This window comes from Equus caballus, chromosome 21 (genome assembly GCF_041296265.1).
Source record: "Equus caballus isolate H_3958 breed thoroughbred chromosome 21, TB-T2T, whole genome shotgun sequence".
In the NCBI taxonomy this organism is placed as follows: domain Eukaryota; kingdom Metazoa; phylum Chordata; class Mammalia; order Perissodactyla; family Equidae; genus Equus; species Equus caballus.
The window spans coordinates 27161735-27181447 of record NC_091704.1 but is presented as its reverse complement, the minus strand read 5'-3'; the positions used below and the strand labels follow the sequence as shown (position 1 = coordinate 27181447).

The 19713-nt window shown below is 38.5% G+C and overlaps 1 protein-coding gene across 5 annotated transcripts in view; it reads right to left on the bottom strand.

Annotated features, from left to right (window-relative positions):
- Positions 1 to 7112: 7112 nt before the first annotated feature.
- Positions 7113 to 19713, bottom strand: part of ELOVL7 (ELOVL fatty acid elongase 7) — a 79420-nt gene continuing 66819 nt past the window's right edge. For all 5 annotated transcript variants that reach the window (XM_023625641.2, XM_023625643.2, XM_070246242.1 and 2 more), the window contains 3 exons: positions 15969 to 16074; positions 12374 to 12510; positions 7113 to 9915 (listed from right to left, as the gene is read on the bottom strand). In XM_023625641.2, the coding sequence (XP_023481409.1) occupies positions 9706 to 9915; positions 12374 to 12510; positions 15969 to 16074 (453 nt within the window). In that variant the 3' untranslated portion in view covers positions 7113 to 9705. The remainder of the gene's footprint in view (positions 9916 to 12373; positions 12511 to 15968; positions 16075 to 19713) is intronic.

The following is a 19713-nucleotide window of genomic DNA, read 5'->3' as shown; positions in this document are numbered from 1 at the left end:
AAAACCTATGTCCACACAAAAACCAGCATGAGAATGTTTATAGCAGCTTCTTTGTAATGTTCCCAAGATAGAAGCAGCCAAGATGTCCTTCAATAGGTGAAAGGATGAAGAACTGAGGTACATCAGACAATGTATCGTTACAGAGCAATAAAAAGGAATGAGCTTTCGAGCCACACAAAGACATGGAGGAATCTTAGATGCATACTTCTAAGTGAAACTATCTAACCAGAAAGGCTACATACTGTATGATTCCATTTATATGACATCCTGGAAAAGGCACAACTACGGAGATAGTAAAAAGATCAGTGGATGCCAGGGGTTCAGGGTTGGGAAGGGTTGAACTGGTGAAGCACAGAGGATTTTTTAGGGCAATGAAACTGTGTTGTATGATACTGTAATGATGGATGTATGACCCCATGCGTTTGTCAAAACTCAAAGAGCTTTATAGCACAAAGAGTCAACCTTAAAGGACGCAAAAATTTTAAAAATCATTTTGAAGGTAAGAGGCTCCCAGAATGGAATGTAGAATGACAAAAGATCTACTATATTACAAATATATGAGACAATCTCACTGAAGAGGATGAGGATTAGGTGCTGACCTAAGTAATTCTGGAAATAAGTGGCGTCCGTAAATGAAAGGCAACAGGAACTCTAGTCGATAAAGCAGGGTATGGGTTAACAATTCTAAAACCACTACACATGTATCCTAGAATTGGACTTTAAACAGATGGCAGACGTTGGGAGCCAGGTTTCTCACTGTTAGAGTTACAGACAAACAAGGGCCAAAGGCTAGAATGATCCATATGGTAATGGATTAGAATTGGAGATTATAGTATGAACTCATGCTATCTTAATATAGATACAGATGGTTATATACAGAAATATTTCTAAATACGTGTATATACACTGGTGAGTATATACACATATACTTTCTTGCTCTGTCAGCTGAGAGCACCTAGAAGCAATGACATCCCAGTAGCAATGAGCACATCTAGTGCAGCTCTTAGTTTCTGATACCATTCTCGAGTCAAAGTAACCAGGGCCCGTTGGAGAATTCACTGATTCTACCATTGGGGAAGGAAATATGCAAGATGGGCCTGGAGCATATTGTAGTGACAGAAAGTAAGGAAGTAGGCATATGTCAAAGTGACACAGGAGCCACCTGGAAGAGGCCCCAATGGCCAAAACTGAAAGAATTTGAGCAACAAAATAAATCAAGTAGTATTGGATTATAACCTAAAGTATAAAATAGTTATTAATGAGTCCATACTAAAATAAATAAATTAGAGAGAATAGGCAATTTATGCATGCAGAAGAATTCCAAATAATTTATGTAGACACTGCCCTCAAGGGGGTATCCTTAAGTGTGACTGTGCATAGTCTCTCCCTTCCAAAGAACAAAGTATAAGAGGAAAAAGAAAGAGTAACACTACCTCAACCAAGTGATCAAGGTTAATATCAACAGCAAAAAGTCATATTGATAGTATGTACCCTTGATGTGACGCATTAAGAATGATCTATTGTCTTCCTCCTAAAAACGAACAACCCCCGTCTAACCATGAGAAAAGCACCAGGCAAATTCTCATTGAGGGGCATTCTACAAAATTCCTGACCTGTAACCCTCAAAACTCTCAAGGTTATCAAAAACAAGGAAAGTCTGAGAAACTGTACAGCCAAGAAGAACCTGAGGAGACACGACAACTAAATGTAGTATGGTATTCTGGAGGGGATCTTGGAACAGGAAAAGGATATTAGGTAAAAACTAAGGAAATCTGAATAAAGTATGGACTTTAATAATAATGTAACAACACTGGCTCATTAATTGTAACAAATGTACCACACTTACGTAAGATGTTAGTAATAGGGGAAAGTGAGTATGTATATATGGGAATTGTTTACACCAACTTCATAATTTTTCTGTAAATCTAAAACTATTCTAAAATAAAGTTTATTTTAAAAAAAGAACCCCATTCATGCACAATCCCAGGGTTTGAGGCTTGTGTTATTTTGTTTTTCTCATTATTGCTACCTATTGTCTTCTTGGACACATACCCCTATTCAGAGCACTTTGTCATCTGGCTAGTCTTCATTCCAAGACTCTTTATCACCTTGAAGCTCTTCACCATTCAAGTGGACAACCCATCTAACACCATGCCTCACATTTCCTCAATCTGTTCAACTCCAATAACCATCATACACTTTCCACATTAGCCACTCACTTCCAGAGCCATACAGTGCTACCTCCACACTTTGAATGTCTGACCACAGCCTACCACTCCTCGTTATCCCCATTCACCTCCTTCTTCCATAGTCATAGAATCCCTGATTTTAGCTTGATACAGAATCACCTAGGATGAAGACTACACTTCCCAGATTTCCTTCTGCTACACGTGACCCATATGGCTAAATTCTGGCCAATGATATATCACTTTTGTTGTGTGTCCTTAAATGGATAGATCAGGCCCTTCTCTTATCCTCTTCCTCCTTCATGCTGGCTGAAATGTGTATGTAATGGCTGGTGTTCCAACATCTATTTTGGATCACTAGGTAACTATGGGAATGTAAGCCACGTGCGGCAGAGTCACAAGATAGAAAGTTCCTGGGTCTCTGATACTGTAGTGCAACCAACCCAGCTCTGACCGCATACCTTATATGTGAAAGAACTTTTGCCTTGTTTGAGTAACTGTTATGTTGGGTTTTTGTCATTCCTAGTTGAACTTACAAATCAGTTCACTCCCTTATCTCATCAACCCTTCCTGGTAGAGTAAGAGCTTTGAAATAAAACAGATTTGGTTTGACACCCAGCTCTATCACTTAGTAGCTTCCTGATCTTGAGCAATTTACTTAAATGCTATAAACATCAATTTCCTTATCTGTATCTCCCTCATTGTACCTATCTTATAGGGATATGGTGAAGATTTTACTGCACGAGACATATAAGGAGCTTAGCAAGCACCACTGTCCTTCAAGAGTCTTACTCTCAGCTCCCGTAATGCATCACTTCATCCTCTGTTGCTGGCATTCTCAACATCCTCCCTTCCTTGTCCTCTTGCACCTTCCTTGCAAATCCCCACCTTGGTCAATGTAAGCCTTCTCCATGCCCACACGATTATGGGCTAACACAATTATACAAATTGGGACCACGACAAATGCATGGTCTCCAGCCTCAGCAGGGCCTTGCCAGAGGCTGGAATATATTTGAGATCTGTCTCTGTCCCTGGCCATATCCATTCCCCATTGTGTTTATGCAACTTTTTCAATCTTCTCCTCAAGCCATCCTCAGAATAAATAAACATGCTCATACTTCCTCTACTTTAAAACAATTTTTTCCTCAATTCCACGTTCCTCTTTACCACCACCTTTTACCTTCTCGTCTCAACCCAGCTCTTCGAAAGAATAGTCATCACACTCCTGCCTGAGGAGAGGAGATTTGATGGAGGGATGTCCGTCAAACCCAACATGTCCCCGAACAACTCACCCTCTGCTCCCCCTTCTCATGTCCCGATCAATCCTCGTCTTAGTCCTGCACTTTCAAAACTGAAACACTGGGTTCACCTCACATGTTTCCCTCAAGCTCACGGCAGGTTTTTCCTTCCTTTTCTGGCCTGGAGTTTTCTTTGGGACATACGCTCCTCCTCACTTTCTGTCTAACAGCCCCTTGTCTTTCCTGAGGCAGCTGATATTACCTCTTCTTTCAAGCCCTTTTCTGAAGTCCTACCTCCAGCCCCGGTAGAACTCACTACTTCTCCTTTGTGTCCCTTCAGTGTACAGATGAAAAACCACCATTTTAACAGCTGGAACACTTGAGTTGTTCCATGTTTGTCTCCCTCCATCCGAGTGTAACTCTCTGTGGGGATTGCTGTTTTGTGTGTGTGTGTGTGTGTGTGTATGTGTGTGTGTGAGGGAGACTGGCCCTAAACTAACATCTTTTGCCAATCTTCCTCTATTTTATCTAGGACGCCACCACAGCGTGGCTTGATGAGCAGTGCTAGGTCTGTGCCTGGGATCTGAACCTGCGAACCCCAGGCCACTGAAGTGGAGTGCATGAACTTAACCACTATGCCACTGGGCCAGCCCCAAGGGATTGCTCTTATTTGACTTGTTTTTATGCTCAGTGTCTAACACAGTACCTGGTATACAGTAGGTGTTTAATAAATTGTGTTGAATGAATGAATAAGCCAATAAAAGAATGAGCAGAGGAAGAGAACCTGTAACAATAGCAAACATTTAATTGATGCTTCATTCATTCATTCATTCAATACATGTTTATTGGACTCCTGTAAAATGCCAGCCATTGTTCTAAGCACTTGCAGTCAACAAAACAGACAAAAATGTCTCCCCTTGAAGAGGTTACTTTCTAATGAGGCAGACAGCAATAAACAATATAAATAATAAGTAAGTACACATTGCATCATGTCAGAAGGTAACAAGTGATGTATGGAAGAAAGAACGAGCAAGGGAAAGAGAGATCAAGTGCAGTTTGCAGTAATGGGCAGAGTAGGCAAGGCCAGCCTCGTTGAGAAAGTGAGATTTGGGCAAAGACTAGAGGGAAGTGAAGCCTTTGGCCAAGTAGCAACTTGGGGAAGAACCCCTCCAGTAGAGGCGAAAGCTAAGATGGGAATGTGCTTAGTATGGTCCAGTGAACACAAGGCCAGTGTGGCTAGGGCAGAGGGAGCCAAGTGGCGAGGCATAGGGGATGAGGCTAGAGCGGCAATGGCAGGTGGGAGACAGATCATGGAAGGCCTTGTAGACCACTGTAAAAACTTTGGCTTTTGTTCTAAGTGAAATCAGAAGCCATTGGCAGGTTTTGAGTAAAAGAGTGACAGAATCTAATTTATGTTAAGTGGTGACTTTGGTGATGTAGACAATGCATTGTAGGGAGGTGAAGGCAGAAGCAGTGAGTTCGATAGGAAGCTATTCCAGAAATCCAGGCAGACACAAGGAAGGCCCAGAAGTGGTCAAGCCTTTGATGTTGAGTGAGAGAGAAAGAGGAGAGAGGAAGACCCCAAGGTTTTTGACCTAAACAGCTGGAAGCAAGGCACTGCTCTAAAAGTTTTCCCTGTAGTAACCCATCTCAGCCCCACACTAAACTAATGAGGGAAATAGTATCCTTGTTCCCAATTTCAGGGGGTCACTAAGACACAGAGGGGTTGTCTAGATCACATGGCTAGTGAGTGACAGAGCCAGAATTTGACCAGGCAGACCAGTTCCAGAGTCTGCTCTCAACCACTACACCAAGCTTCCCTTTGTAACAGCATAGTAGGATAAAAGAGTTTTATATTGGGTAAAAATATGAAGAGACCAATGATAGTTCTATAATCTAGGCAAAACTATTTGGGCCTGAAGTAGGATGTTTGGCACAAGAATAAAAAAGAAAGGAACAGATTCATGGACAAGATAACACAAGGCAGGCAGAAGATACACTGACGAGGACTCGTTCAGTTTTTAAGACAGAAGACAGCAGCTCTGAGCTCACAGCTTTCACGTTCAGATAGTCAGATGCTTACATCATTCCTATTGAAGTTCTAAGCACTAAGCCCAGGATGTCCCCTTGTGTAGCCTGGGCAATTTAAACCAACACTCTTTGGACCAAGCTTTCTCCCTTTAGTAACCAAATTGTCCCCTAAATTGATTGAATCCTGTGAGCCCTAGAATAAGTACAAGGTAGAGCAATATTTTCTTAATGCTGCAGTTTGAAGATAGGCGTAAATGCTCCTTAAAATGTTAAGAGTATTGTAGTTTGTAAGGATTGTTGGGTTACAAGTGCTTATACAGCCTGACCTGATACCAGCTATCAATAAAAGCCAATAACCACACCCGGCTAGCATAAAAGTACATAAAATAAGAGCCCTCTGGTCTTCTCTCTGGGGCAGCCTGGTATAACAGAATGTGTTGTGAGCCTGTTCCATTGTAGTTGCATCTTCTGGAAACATCTAGAGAATCTTTTATCCCCATCCCCTCCCCAATTAACACACACCTCGCTCCACTGAAGTGGAGAGAATGATAACCCCTGCTCTCTCTTGGGCTAGGGACTCACCTTATTTTCCTACCCACTCAAATCTGCTGAGTCTGTATTCGCTGTGCATATATTTCATATTTTTACCAGTTACTACAAGGGGCTTTTAAACACATTATTTCATTTAAGCCACACAACAATGTATCAAGGAGAACTTGTACTAGTATTCTCATTTTATAGGTGAAGAAACAGAAGTTGAGAAGTGATAACTGGCTTGTTCAAGGTCATTTGGTATCTAACATCCATGCCTCACAGCTTCAGAGTCAGCCTACTTTTCACACCACCACACTGTTTCTCTGAACCCTGCACCACAGCCCGTCCTTGGTGGATCACTTGCCGGATTCGACTCTCCCATCATAAGCTCTCTCACATCAGCCTCTTTCTCTCCAGGCATACACTCTGGCTCTCTTCACCTCACTCTTCAACAAACTATCTCTGCCTTTAGTGTCTCATGCCTCCACCCCAGCCCACCAGATGACTGTTCTCAAGGTACCACTTTGGTCATGCCTCTCTTCTCTCAAAAACCTTTAAATGCTCCCATTTGCTTGAAGAATCAAGCTCAGATGCTGCGGCAGTTTGTCCCCAAGGTCAGAGCCCTCGTTCCTTTCTGGCCTCATCTCTCTGTATCTCTTACAGGAAGCCTCAGTCTAATTTGGTCTATGAGCCATTCCCTAAACTTTCCTAATATTTTTCTTCCCTTGGCTCTTGATTTATTATTTTTTTTCACTTACCCACTTACTCTTGCACACTAACCCACCACCACTCTGAAATTCTGCAAGGCTTAAACATACAACTCAAATGTAAATTCCTTCAGAGAGACTTCCCTGCTTGCTAAGTGGCAGGGTTTTTGCTCCCATGGCACCTATCACGTTGTGCCCCGTAACATAATTTCCTCTGCCAGTCTGAGAGCTCCAGGAGGTCCCAACTATGTTGCAGGCATCTTTGTATCATTCTAATGTCCACACAGGCCTCTGAACATAGCAAGTACACAATGCGTGTGTAAAATGCTTTGGTTCAATGAGTATTTGGGTTAAAAACCACCCGTCCACACAGCAAACATGCAGTTAGATTCCAAAATAAAAGATACACACACATATACATGTAATACCAGAAATTTATTATAATAGACACACACACACTCACACACATAAACACAAAACTCAAACTTGGACAATATCCATGGAGTTTTCCACAATCTTTAAAAAATTTAACAGAAATAAAGGATAACTGAGGAAACGTAACTTCGTAATTTTATAATTTATATAACAATTTAGTCCACTCAGTTAAGAATTCTATTCAGTCAAGACTGTAAAATGGCAACGTCCCATCGATATTTAAACTTTTGTATTTGTATTTATTTATAATATAGATATAGGTTCTCAAGGATTCATAGTTTTATGCCATAAACCAGATTTTGTAACTGGACTCTTTGTTAGGTAAGCAAACCCAAAGGCAATGAAGTCCTGAAGAGAGGGATGAAACCCCAACAGACACTCTACGTGATCCACAGAGCCCTTTAATAAAACACTGCCAATTCAAACCCTACACCCAGTGATACTCATTTTGATCTACTGATGTTTATATGGAGGATGCTTCTGCTAGTTATGATTTCTTTTCATGTAACATTCTAGCTCTCCACTTCCATTCCTATAATTTAGAATTATATAACATGTTGCTGTTAGCTCATAGGCAAGTCAAACATTTTAAAGACTACACGGAGGTTGGGAGAGGTTGTACAAGGCAGGCCAGAAAGTATGCAAGAAAAGGAATCAAACTCTTTTGTTTTATTTTCTTTTATTTTTGTTTCCTTTTGTCTTTACCCTACTGGGGTCTTTGGGAATTGCGTGTATGTATAACAGCACTTACCACAACTTCTCACTTTAGTACAGGTTGGATTTGAAGAGCTAAAACAGGACAACACTTAAGGCACCCTGAGACTCCCAGAGACATAAATTACAGCTGCTGTTTCTTTTTAGCTCTGCTCTCCTGTTCTTAATTTTTAAAAAAATATGCAAGTCTCCCCGTTTATCAACTCTCATCTTCTCATATTGTAAGCAAGCAAAATCACTAAAGGTCACTTAAAGGCAAATAACCTTATGAATCTGGTAAGTGTGAAGAGAAAAGGCCATAGTACAGACAACAGATTAGGGGAGACACAGAACCACAGGAGTTTACAGTGAGTAAAAACTCAGGCTTTGTTGTACAATAACATCACTGTGTGTTATCCAACGACTGGAGCCCGTAAGTACTAACGGTTTACAGTCATACAAACATAAGCAGTTCTTCAAAATCGAGAACAAATATAACAAGAAAAAAAAGCACTGAGGAAAAATTCAGTATGTCCAAATATTGCTGTTTATTGGATAAAATTCTATTGACCAGTAGTTTGGGTTCTCCAACAAGAAAGTGTGAGAAAAAGAGAATTTTAGAAAGTAGCAATTTAAAGAAATGAAATCTATGAAAAATGAATTTTAGTTCTTCATTATAATATAACTTATAACTGAAAAAAAGAAATCCAGGCTGTTAATTAATTCATAATTCTGGAAAATATTTCTTCATGCAGTATACCTATAACAATAACTATGATGTAGTCAGTCTGTCTCTCTCTTTACTGAGAGAGACCCTTATATAACCAAATCTTCCTGGGTAATCTCTGTGTCACCATTTGCCTCCCCAGTTGCTTCACAAGCGACTCGAACCCATCTTTGGGAACGGTGTATGACGGGTGGTCTAAAATCATTCACGACTGAAGGGTATCTGCAGTGTGTTCATAATGTGAACATTTACACCTCCACCCAATATATCCTTAACAGAATTAAGCCTTTAAACCGTGACAATATAAGAAGGTGACATTATAATACAACAGACAACAAATTTTTCCCACTGAACTACAGAGTACTTTTTCCATTGACAAATTTACTTCATCCCAGAAATATACGAAGTTAACTGCAAAACAGTAACAGCAAAGTGTTCGTTAAGCCATAAGAACAAACCACCTTTTTTCAAAATATTAATTTAACCTTAGTGTCAAGTGCATTGATGTACTAACTGAAAGGACTGCTGCTTTCAAACAGTTTATACAACAAAAGTGTCATGAGGAAGTCTTACCAGCAAGACTGGTGGTTATTCAAGGGATCCATTAAAAATTATTGTTAGTGATTTTAAATGACAACTTGTCAAAAATTCACTTGACATGCACCTGTGTTAGCTCTTCACCGTGGGAACTTCACTCGAGAGTGAATATAGTGTCTTCTGAATATAGTCAACAAGCAACAGAACCAGATCCCACATGAGAGGGTCCAAGACGTGGCAGAAGGGATTTATCATACGGCATGGATCTCTGTCCAAGCTCAAAATATCTAAGGACATTTTTCATCTATACCGGACTTCTTTGAAAAGTATTGTACTGTTTCACATCCTTCTTTCATTGTAATCAAATGTACTAAACGAAACCTTTAGGTTAGGTTTAAAAGCAGCTGAAAACTGACTGCTTTAGGCTCTAATTATCAGAAGACTGTTATCTGGGAGCTTTGGGCTGTCAAATATCAGAAACCTTAATAACTTATCATAAAAATACAAGCTCTTGGTTTTGAAAAATATACAAAATGCACTACACGTGGAAATATCTCTTGATTGTCAAGGAAGACAACATAGCAGTCTCGTTCATAGATTCATGTTGCACTTGAATTTCAATGATCTTTGTTTTTGCAGATTCCATTTTTCATAGTTTTGGGCAGCCTCTGACCTTTGGTGTAAGCACGGTACCAAAAATGGAGAAAGAGCAGCAGAAAGATGCATCCATAACTCATAATGATGTACAGAAAGACCGGAAACTGGTACTTGCAATCCTCCATGAAAAAGAACTGGCTTACGTGGATGGTGACAATAAGGAACTGGACCTAACAGATGAAAGAATGAAAAATATTGTTCAGAAACGAAGAGCCACAATGGAGCAATTATTTAATGCATTCTTTGCCCGATTACGTTTAAACGCTCTCTAATCGTAGCTAGGCTACTGTTGGGTAGGGAATTTTATCTTTCAATCTAGCCTCCATGGGAGTGATAGTGAGTGGAATAGTGTTAAGACCCAGATGGGAATTTGGAACCACTCTTCAGTCCCACCAAACTGCACAACTGCAGGAGGCGCTATGTACACGTCCCTGGACTGCACAGTGCTGCAGCCCTCCCCTACTGAGAGAACCATCAGAGCAGCTCTTCTCTGAAAGTCTCTGACCTGAGTCCTTGACGGATGAAATGCAAACAGGACCACTACATTATAGTCCAATTTTCTAGGACAGTTTTGATTTCAAATATTCTGTCCTGTTGTTAGGCCAGGTATTTCAATTCTGGGGAAACAAAAACATTCTAATTAGAGCCCTGCTAATTCTGTAGGAGCCAAAGCATTGCTGAGTCCTCATATCTGCCACTTGTCCTCTCCACTGTCATAGATAAAAATATGTCCTATCTGCCAACAGCAGCAGAGAATCTGCAAGGAGTAAGACAGCATTGGTGACCCTCCTAGTGATGCCTAGGAGCTCTGTGTTCCAGAACGTTCTACACAGTCTTAAGAGGGCTACTTTCTGGGCTAATGTCCAGATTTTATGGATATCTTTTTTTCTCCTGATTAAAAGGTAACAGGTATTCAGGGCCAGCCGGATGGCTGAGTAGTTAAAGTCCCATACGCTCCACTTTGGTGGCCTGGATGCACACATTCAGATACCAGGTACGGACCTATACCACTACCAGCCAAACTGTGGCGGCAACCCACATACAAAAAATGGAGGAAGACTGGCACAGATGTTAGCTCAGGGCTCATCCACCTCAAGCCAAAAACACCAGAGGAAGATTGCCAACAGATGTTACCTCAGGGCAGATCTTCCCCAACAAAAGAAAAAAAAAAAGACAACATATATTCTGTGGAAACTTTAGAAAGGTAAAATCTATAAATAATAAAAAATAATAATTACTCACAATCCATCCAGTTATAGTCATAGTTAAGATTTTCACACAGTTTCTTTTATTATCATCAACTTGCATTATCTCGAACTTTTATGACATTTCTGCAGTAGCTACAATTATTGCTCTCACTTTGCAGATAAGGAAATGAAACCTTAGAAAGCCTTAACAACATCCTCAACATTCTTTACAAGTGCATTTGCATATAATAATACAAAATAATGTGTATAATAATAATGAACAAATGTCTGTTCTTTTGTTATTTTTCCACACTATTAAAAAGTTTTTAGGGGCCAGCCCCAAGGCCTAGTGGTTAAGTTCACGGGCTCCATTTCAGCGGCCCAGGGTTTCACCAGTTGGGATCCTGGGCGCGGACATGGCACCGCTCATCAGGCCCTGCTGAGGCAGCATCCCACATGCCACAACTAGAAGAACCCTCAACTAAAGATATACAACTATGTACTGGGGGGCTTTGGGGAGAAAAAGGAAAAAATAAAATCTTTAAAAAATTTTTTTAAATTTAAAAATTTTAAAAAGTTTTTACAATAGTCAAGAGCATCTTAAGTGAAAAAGAGCCTAATGCAAAATTGTATATGCAGTATAATACAAATCATGCAAAAAGTATGCACATATATGCATACAGGAGAAAAGCTAGATGAGAATAAAATGAAATATCAGCTCTGATTATTCCTGGGTGGTGGAATTATGCTTATTTTTCTTTCTCTTTACTTAATTAGATGTTCTAATTTCTCTGCAATGAGCACATACACTTTACAATCAGAAAAAATACTTAGAAAGCAACTGCAAATAATTTTTATGACTTTGTAATATTCCAAAGTAGGAATTAAAATAATTTATTTCACCATTTCCTTATGGTTGGTTATTTAGGGTGTTGTCAATTCTGTTGCTATATATATAATACCATCACTCTACACCATTAATCCTCATAGTACTTTTACTAGTTGGAGGGAAAAAAGGCTGACAAACATTAGGACTAGAGAGGCAGGCACACAAGAAGGCTCATAATTCCCTCAAGGTCATTTAGATCTAGAACAGGGAATTTCTAACTTCTAATTTAATATTATGCCTATTGAGGTTCAGTAACTTTGAGATTATTTTGACCATAAATATATTTATTTTATATAAATGCATAAAATAGTATAAATATACACATGCTAGTTCAACTGTCTGAGCCTCTTGGCTGCCAAATATGCTTTGTTTTCAACAAAGTTCCTGACAAAAGTTTAAATAACATGGAAAGGATAAAGACGGGATGCCATATAGGGGCCAGACACTTTCTATGTCTAATTGTTTTGTAAACTTTGATATTCTAATTCATAGGGAAGATAAGTGACTCCAGTTTAGTTACACATCTGGTTTTAAAGAAAATTAATTACTCACAAGCTGTAATGATGTCAAATATTTTTTCCACCACAAATACTGCTGGTAAGCTGGTCCCAATGCACACAGTCCATAGTAAGAATACATGACTACATGTACAGCTGTATTTAGAAAGGCATGGAATGTTCCCAAACCACCTGGAAAATAAAATTATTATAAAATGGGGGCATTGCTCCTTAAAATGAAACACATTTTTGTCTGAACTGTTTTATTATAATAACTACTTTAATTAGTAGGAAGAAAAACATATATGAAATACCATCTTGATAAGCAGAGGGAGCTGAATAATACAATCATTTAGTAAAATATAAGATACAAATCTTAGAAAATAGATTAGCAAGTCTTTATTCTAACTTACCCTTAAGATAGTCTTATGATTTGGGTTTACTTAAACTAAGTTGATCTTTTTAAACTCGACATATTGCTAAATAATAGTAATCAAATTCATTTTTTAGTGAGGGTTAACATATATAAAGTACACATAGCACATTAACCTTAAGTGTACAACTTGATGATTTTTTTACATATGAATACACCCATGTGACCATCACCAAATTCAAGAAATAGAACATTTCCAACAGCACGTGAGGTTCCTACGTCCCCCTTCCAAGAAAATACCCCTCCCAGCGTAAACTTTATTCTGACTTCTATCATCAGCTATTAGTTTTGGCTGTCATTAAACGTGATATAAACAGAATTATACCAGATGTACTCTTTCGTGCCGACTTTCTTTCAGTCAACAATGTTGTTAAGATCCATCCACGTTGGTGTATGTATTAGTAGTCTGCCTTTTTTTTGCTGCACAGTATTACACTATATGAATGTATCACAATTTATTTATCCATACTCCTATTCATAGCTATTTGGACTGTTTCCAATTTTGGTTATTATGAATAAAGCCACTAAGAATATTTTTGCATATGTCATTGTGTGGAAACAAATTCACTTTTTCCACTCTTGATAATTTTCAATAAATATTTTTAGTGCCACAAAACTTTGGCAGTAAACCCACTAGCTTTCACTAGTAAGCTATGCTAAGTTTGCTTCAATTAATTACTGTTTTTCCAAAATAAACATTTCTTAATTGTTGAACCATCTTTGATTGCTCTTCCATTTGATTATTATCAATTGTGTCTTCCTATCTTGGTTTTCATTTTCTAATTTCACCACCTCTCCTATTGATTCATGTTCAATTTAGAATAGAAGCAAAGAACCCTGGGGGAATGTAACCAATGATCATTTCAGTTGTCTTTAGCTGGACCAGTAATACAGTGGAAAGGGTAAGGAGGTGATTAGTTGATGGTGGGGGAAAAAACAAAACTCTTCCCTAGCATCTCTTTCAATCTGGAAGAATCTGCACTTTTAAGTATAGCCTGATTCCACTTAGTAATGTTGACCTCGAATTTACATTTTTCTCCAAAATGTTCTATTTTCTTTATTCCAGTATTTTTTTTTTTTTTTGGTGAGATAGATTGGCCCTGAGCTATACATCTGCTACCAATCCTCCCCTTTTTGCTTGAGAAGATTGTCCCTGAGCTAACATCTCAGCCGATCTTCCTCTAATTGTACGTGGGATGCCTCCACAGCATGGCCTGAGGAGCAATGTGTAGGTCTGTGCCGGGGATCCAAACTGGTGAACCCCGGGACACCAAAGCAGAGTATGCAAACTTAACCACTACACCACCGGGCTGGTCCCTATTCCAGTATTCTTTAATTCCAGAAATAAGGCAAAAACTCACAAATTTGGACTAATTATGTTAGAAGAAGGGCCAAATTCATAAACACTATGAATTACAGAAAGTTTAAAGCAAAACAAAAATTGTTGCGTCATAGGAACTAATTACTTTTTAATAGTGATTCATAATTGCACCAATTCCAGATACTTCTAGATACTATCACTACTAAACCACTCCCTTAAAATAACCTGCTTAAACCAACTATTTTTAAGTAGTTTAAATATCCTCCCAATGCCTCATTTACACTGGACTGTGTCCAGGAACACTCCCTTTCTGAACAGAGGAAATCAGATTTCAGCTAAGCCTTTAATTACCACAAATTTCAAGTCAGAAGAAACAGTTAGTGAAGCTTATTAACAACCTCCCAGCTTTTATTATTTACATTTGGATTAGCCTTCTTTCCCCATGAAACTTTAATAAATAAGCTAGAGTGGTGTGAGAACACCTTTTCCGGGGTAAATTAAAAATAGAACAGTTGTCTATTTCTGATAGTTCAGGAGTCTAGCTGCTTAACAGGAGGGTAAGCCAAATACATCTCAAGTCCATTTGAGTCTCACGATGATACGCACACAGGAAATCTATTTTACCCTTGATAATAAACTACATCAGGGCCTTTCTCACCAAGACACCTCTCCCATTTTTTGGTAGAAGACTATCTGTTTTCCATTTAGAAATTTTCACCATTTAAATGTCCTAAAACGAGGATCCTACGGACAGGAATTAAACAAAGCACTAGTGTTTCATAAGGGTCAGTGATCATAAAAGCTATCAAATAAAATTAACTTGCTTCTTTTCTCTAATTATGGTTATTTTCTGATAAGTTATATTAATGTTTGTTCACAGAACAATCATGTTTTAATTAGTAATGTTTTCATATCTTCTCTGGAAAACTTTTCTAATAAAGCATTTTCTAAGCTTGCTTTCTTCTTTATGATAACAGTTCTGAAAAGCAAACATCTCCGAATGAATTACAATCAGTGCCATCATATTTGACTCCTTTGGTCTGGAAAAAATAAAGGAATCACCTGAGTAACTATCATAATTCTCCACATCTCTGGAAGGAGGATTGTGTAATTAGTATGAAAACCTGCCATGGGAATATTTTCATTCTATTCAAAAGGAAAGCTGGAGTGCTATTATCCCAGAGAGCTGTACAATAGACAAACAAAAAATTAAATACTGGATAGAGGTCAGCTGTGCTCAAGTTTTTGAAAGAACAGTTTAAACCGGACAGTTTCTTTCTAGGAATGGAAGCCAATGCCAAATCACATTTCTGGAAATACCTCAGCTCTTATTGCTGTGCTTTCGACTTAAAAAATAATATCAAAACGTCCTTTAATATGACAGGATGCCTAAGGAAGTTGGGACAACTGCAATTGGACACATCTTTAGAGAGCTGTCAGGAGCTGGGGTGTATATCAGTCATCGGAAATTTGAAGGGGAAGGAGATATGGAACTTGAGATAAACATGCTAACTTCCTGGAAACATGCGAGGAATGGCTACAAAACCAAGGCTTTCACCATATTATTTGTTTGTTTGTTTATTATTATTTATTTATTTAAAGACATTTAATGGAGCTATGTGGGAAAAGAATAAAATCCAAACAGAACAACTAAAGGATATGTGTAGACGGCTGTCCCCAAAAGTCACACGCATCTAAAGAGTGGAGAGCGGGGGACGACTCTAGATAAGAGTCCTACATTTGTGTTTCCAGCAACAATAAAAGTCAGAAGTTTGAACAAAGGGATTCTTTGATGTTTGGAGTTTCTTCTAAATCACTTTTAAGGATCGAATTTGTGTTTATTGCATACAGAAATGTTATTGTTTGTCACACTGGAACCCACTCTCCCCCGGCTACCTGCAGCAAATTTGACTCCAAACCACCAGGTCCATGGCATGATGGTATGATGGAAGACGTGCAGGAAAGTCACTTGGCTATTTTTCTTACGCAGAACAAAAAAGATCTGAAATAGTTTAAAGAAAATCAAGTTCATATAAAATCATGCATTAATTTATCTAGTGTTACAAAAATATTGGCAGAGTGCTAACTATGTCACATCATAATATGTTTTGAAAGGGTTGCCTTATAGAATACTCATAGAAGCAGCCAATTTGCCAAGGGGCAGCTCAAAAGCTAATTAGTATGAAGGAAGGTAGGTACAATGGCTAGTCATGGGAAAATCAATAAAAAGGTGAAAAGAAATTGTATTCACACTAAAAAACTCAAAGGTATAAAGAGAAGAATAGGACCAAGAATTATTGAAAGAAATGTTGTTGGTAAAAAAAAAAAAAATACCCACATGGATTCTGAAATACATGAGAAAGCAGATAGTCTTAATACTTAGGACCAAAATTATTCTACATTGCTCTCTGACACATCCTACAAATTTAGATAAGGGATTAAGCAAACTGAAAGAGGACTTGAAACAAGCTAAAAGTTAGCAAATTATTATTAAAGAAAGATGAAGAGGTAAAAACTTGAAGAGTTAATTGGAGAAACAGGATGGAAAAGAAAGCAAAGCTGCCTAGGAAAAATGGGAAGGGCAACAAGACACCATCCAGATTGAATGTACCCAGTGTTTGCAGAAACTCTACAAACAAAGGAGTAGAACAAAGAGGCTTTTGGGGGAAATTTTTTTGGAAACATATTCAAAAGCAGAATTAAATGTATTAAAAGACATTTAAAATTTAGAAGACCAGTGATGAGACAGACTTCTAAATATGGGACTAGACAGAGCAGCAAAAACGAAAGTATTCAAAACCATATTGGAGCAATGTGGTTTAAGGAAGGACACAGAGGCAGCAACAGTTTCCATAATTGTGGAAGCTGGAACCGAGAACATGCAAAGCAGAAACAATGAAGCCAAAATGCATTTGCTTCCGCACTTGGAGGAAGGCAGCATGGTCCAACAGAAAAAGCCATAAACCAGCAATCTGGGGTCCTGGTCCCAGTGAGCAGCAGCCTTCCTCTGAGTAAGTCACTTAACTTCTTGGCTTCAATTCATTTTCAGATTGAGGGCTGTGGACGTTATAGATCAATGTTTCTCAGCCTTGGATGCATATTACAATGTACAAGAGCTTTTTTTTTTTTCATGTAGGTCATAATATTTATAACTATTAGTTTATAATTTCACTTGTACATTATTATTTGTCAGTCACCACATAAGTCCACCCCTTCACCCCTGTGCCCACCCCCCAACCCCTTCCCTCTGGTGACTACTAAAAACTATTCTCTTTGTATGTGTGTTTATCTTCCACATATGAATGAATGAAATACTGGTGTTTGTCTTTCTCTGTCTGGCTTATTTCACTTAACATAATACCCTCAAGGTCCATTCACATTGTTGCAAATGAGACGATTCTGTCTTGTTTCATGGTTGGGGAGTATTCACTGTAGATATATACCACATCTTTAGCCACTCATCAGTCAATGGGTACAGGTTGCTTCCACGTCTTGGCTATTGTGAATAATGCTGCAATGAACATAGGGTTGCATAAATCTCTTTGACTTGCTGATTTCAAGTTCTTTGGGTAAATACCCAGTAGTGAGAGATCTGGGTCATATGGTAGTTTTGTTTTTAATTTTTTGAGAAATCTCCATACTGTTTTCCATAGAGGCTGCAACAGTTTGCATTCCACACCCTCTTCAAAATTTGTTATTTTTAGTCTTGGTGATTATAGCCATTCTAACAGGTGTAATGTGATAGCTTAGTGTAGTTCTGATTTGCATTTCCCTGATGATTAGTGATGTTGAACATCTTTTCATGTGCCTATTGGCCATTTGTATATCTTTTTTGGAACAATGTCTGTCCATATCCTCCGCCCATTTTCTGACCAGGTTCTTTGTTTTTCTGTTGTTCAGTTGTGTGAGTTCTTTATATATTATGGAGATTAACCCCTTGTCGGATATATGATTTGCAAATATTTTCTCCCAATTGGTGGGTTGTCTTTTTGCTTTGATCCTGGTTTCCTTTGCCTTGCAGAAGCTCTTTAGTCTGATGAAGTCCAACTTGTTTATTTTTTCTTTTGTTTCCCTTGTCTGAGTAGACATGGTATTGAAAAAGAACCCTCTAAGGCCAATGTCAAAGAGTGTACTGCCTATATTTTCTTCTAGGAGTTTTATGGTTTGAGGTCTTACCTTCAAGTCTTTGATCCATTTTGAATAAATTTTTGTGTATGCAAAAGATAATCGTCTTTCATTCTTTTGCAGGTGGCTGTCTAGTTTCCCAACACCATTTATTGAAGACACTTCCTTTCTCCACTGTATGCCCTTAGCTCCTTTGTCGAAGATTAGCTATCCAAAGATGTATGGTTTTATTTCTGGGCTTTCAGTTCTTTTTTTTTTTTTTTTTTGAAGAAGATTAGCCCTGAGCTAACTACTGCCAATCCTCCTCTTTTTGCTGAGGAAGACTGGCCCTGAGCTAACATCCATGCCCATCTTCCTCTACTTTATATGTGGGACGTCTACCACAGCATGGCTTTTGCCAAGCAGTGCCATGTCCACACCTGGGATCTGAACCGATGAACCCTGGGCCACCGAGAAGCGGAACATGCGAACTTAACTGCTGCACTACCAGGCTGGTCCTTATTTCTGGGCTTTCAGTTCTGTTCCACTGATCTCTGTGCCTGTTTTTGTACCCGTACTATGCTCTTTTGATTACTATAGCTTTGTAGTATATTTTGAATGGGGATTGTGATATCTCCAGCTTTGTTCTTTTTTCTCAGGATTGCTTTAGCTATTTGGGGTCTTTTGTTGCCCCATATGAATTTTAGGATTCTTTGTTCTATTTCCGTGAAGAATATTATTGGGATTCTGACTGGGATTGCACTGTATCTGTAGATTGCTTTAGGTAGGATGGACATTTCAACTATGTTTATTCTTCCAATCCTTGTGCATGGACTATCTTTCCATCTCTTCATGTCATCATTGATTTATTTCAGTAATGTCTTATAGTTTTCATTGTATAGGTCTTTCACCTCCTTGGTTAAATTTTATTCTTTTTGTTGTGATTGTAAATGGGATTGTATTCTTGAGTTCTCTTTCTGTAAGTTTGTTATTAGAGTATAGAAATGCAACTGACTTTTGTAAGCTGATTTTGTACCCTGCAACTTTGCTCTAGTTCTTGATTATTTCTAATAGTTTTCCAATGAATTCTTTAGCGTTTTCTACATATAAAATCATGTTGTCTGCAAACAGCAAGAGTTTCATTTCTTCATTGCCTATTTGGATTCCTTTTATTTCTTTTTCTTGCCTAATTGCTCTGGCCAAAACCTCCAGTACTATGTTGAATAAGAGTGGTGAGAGTGGGCACCCTTGTCTTGTTCCTGTTCTCAGAGGGATGGCTTTCAGTTTTTCCCCGTTGAGTATGATGTTGGCTGTGGGTTTGTCATATATGGCCTTTACCATGTTGAGGTACTTTCCTTCTATACCCATTTTATTGAGAGTTTTTGTTAGTGGATCTTGGATCTTGTCAAAAGCTTTCTCTGCATCTACTGAGATAATCATGTGGTTTTTATTCCTCATTTTGTTAATATGGTGTATCACATTGATTGACTTGTGGATGTTGAACCATCCGTGTGTCCCTGGTATAATCCCACTTGAT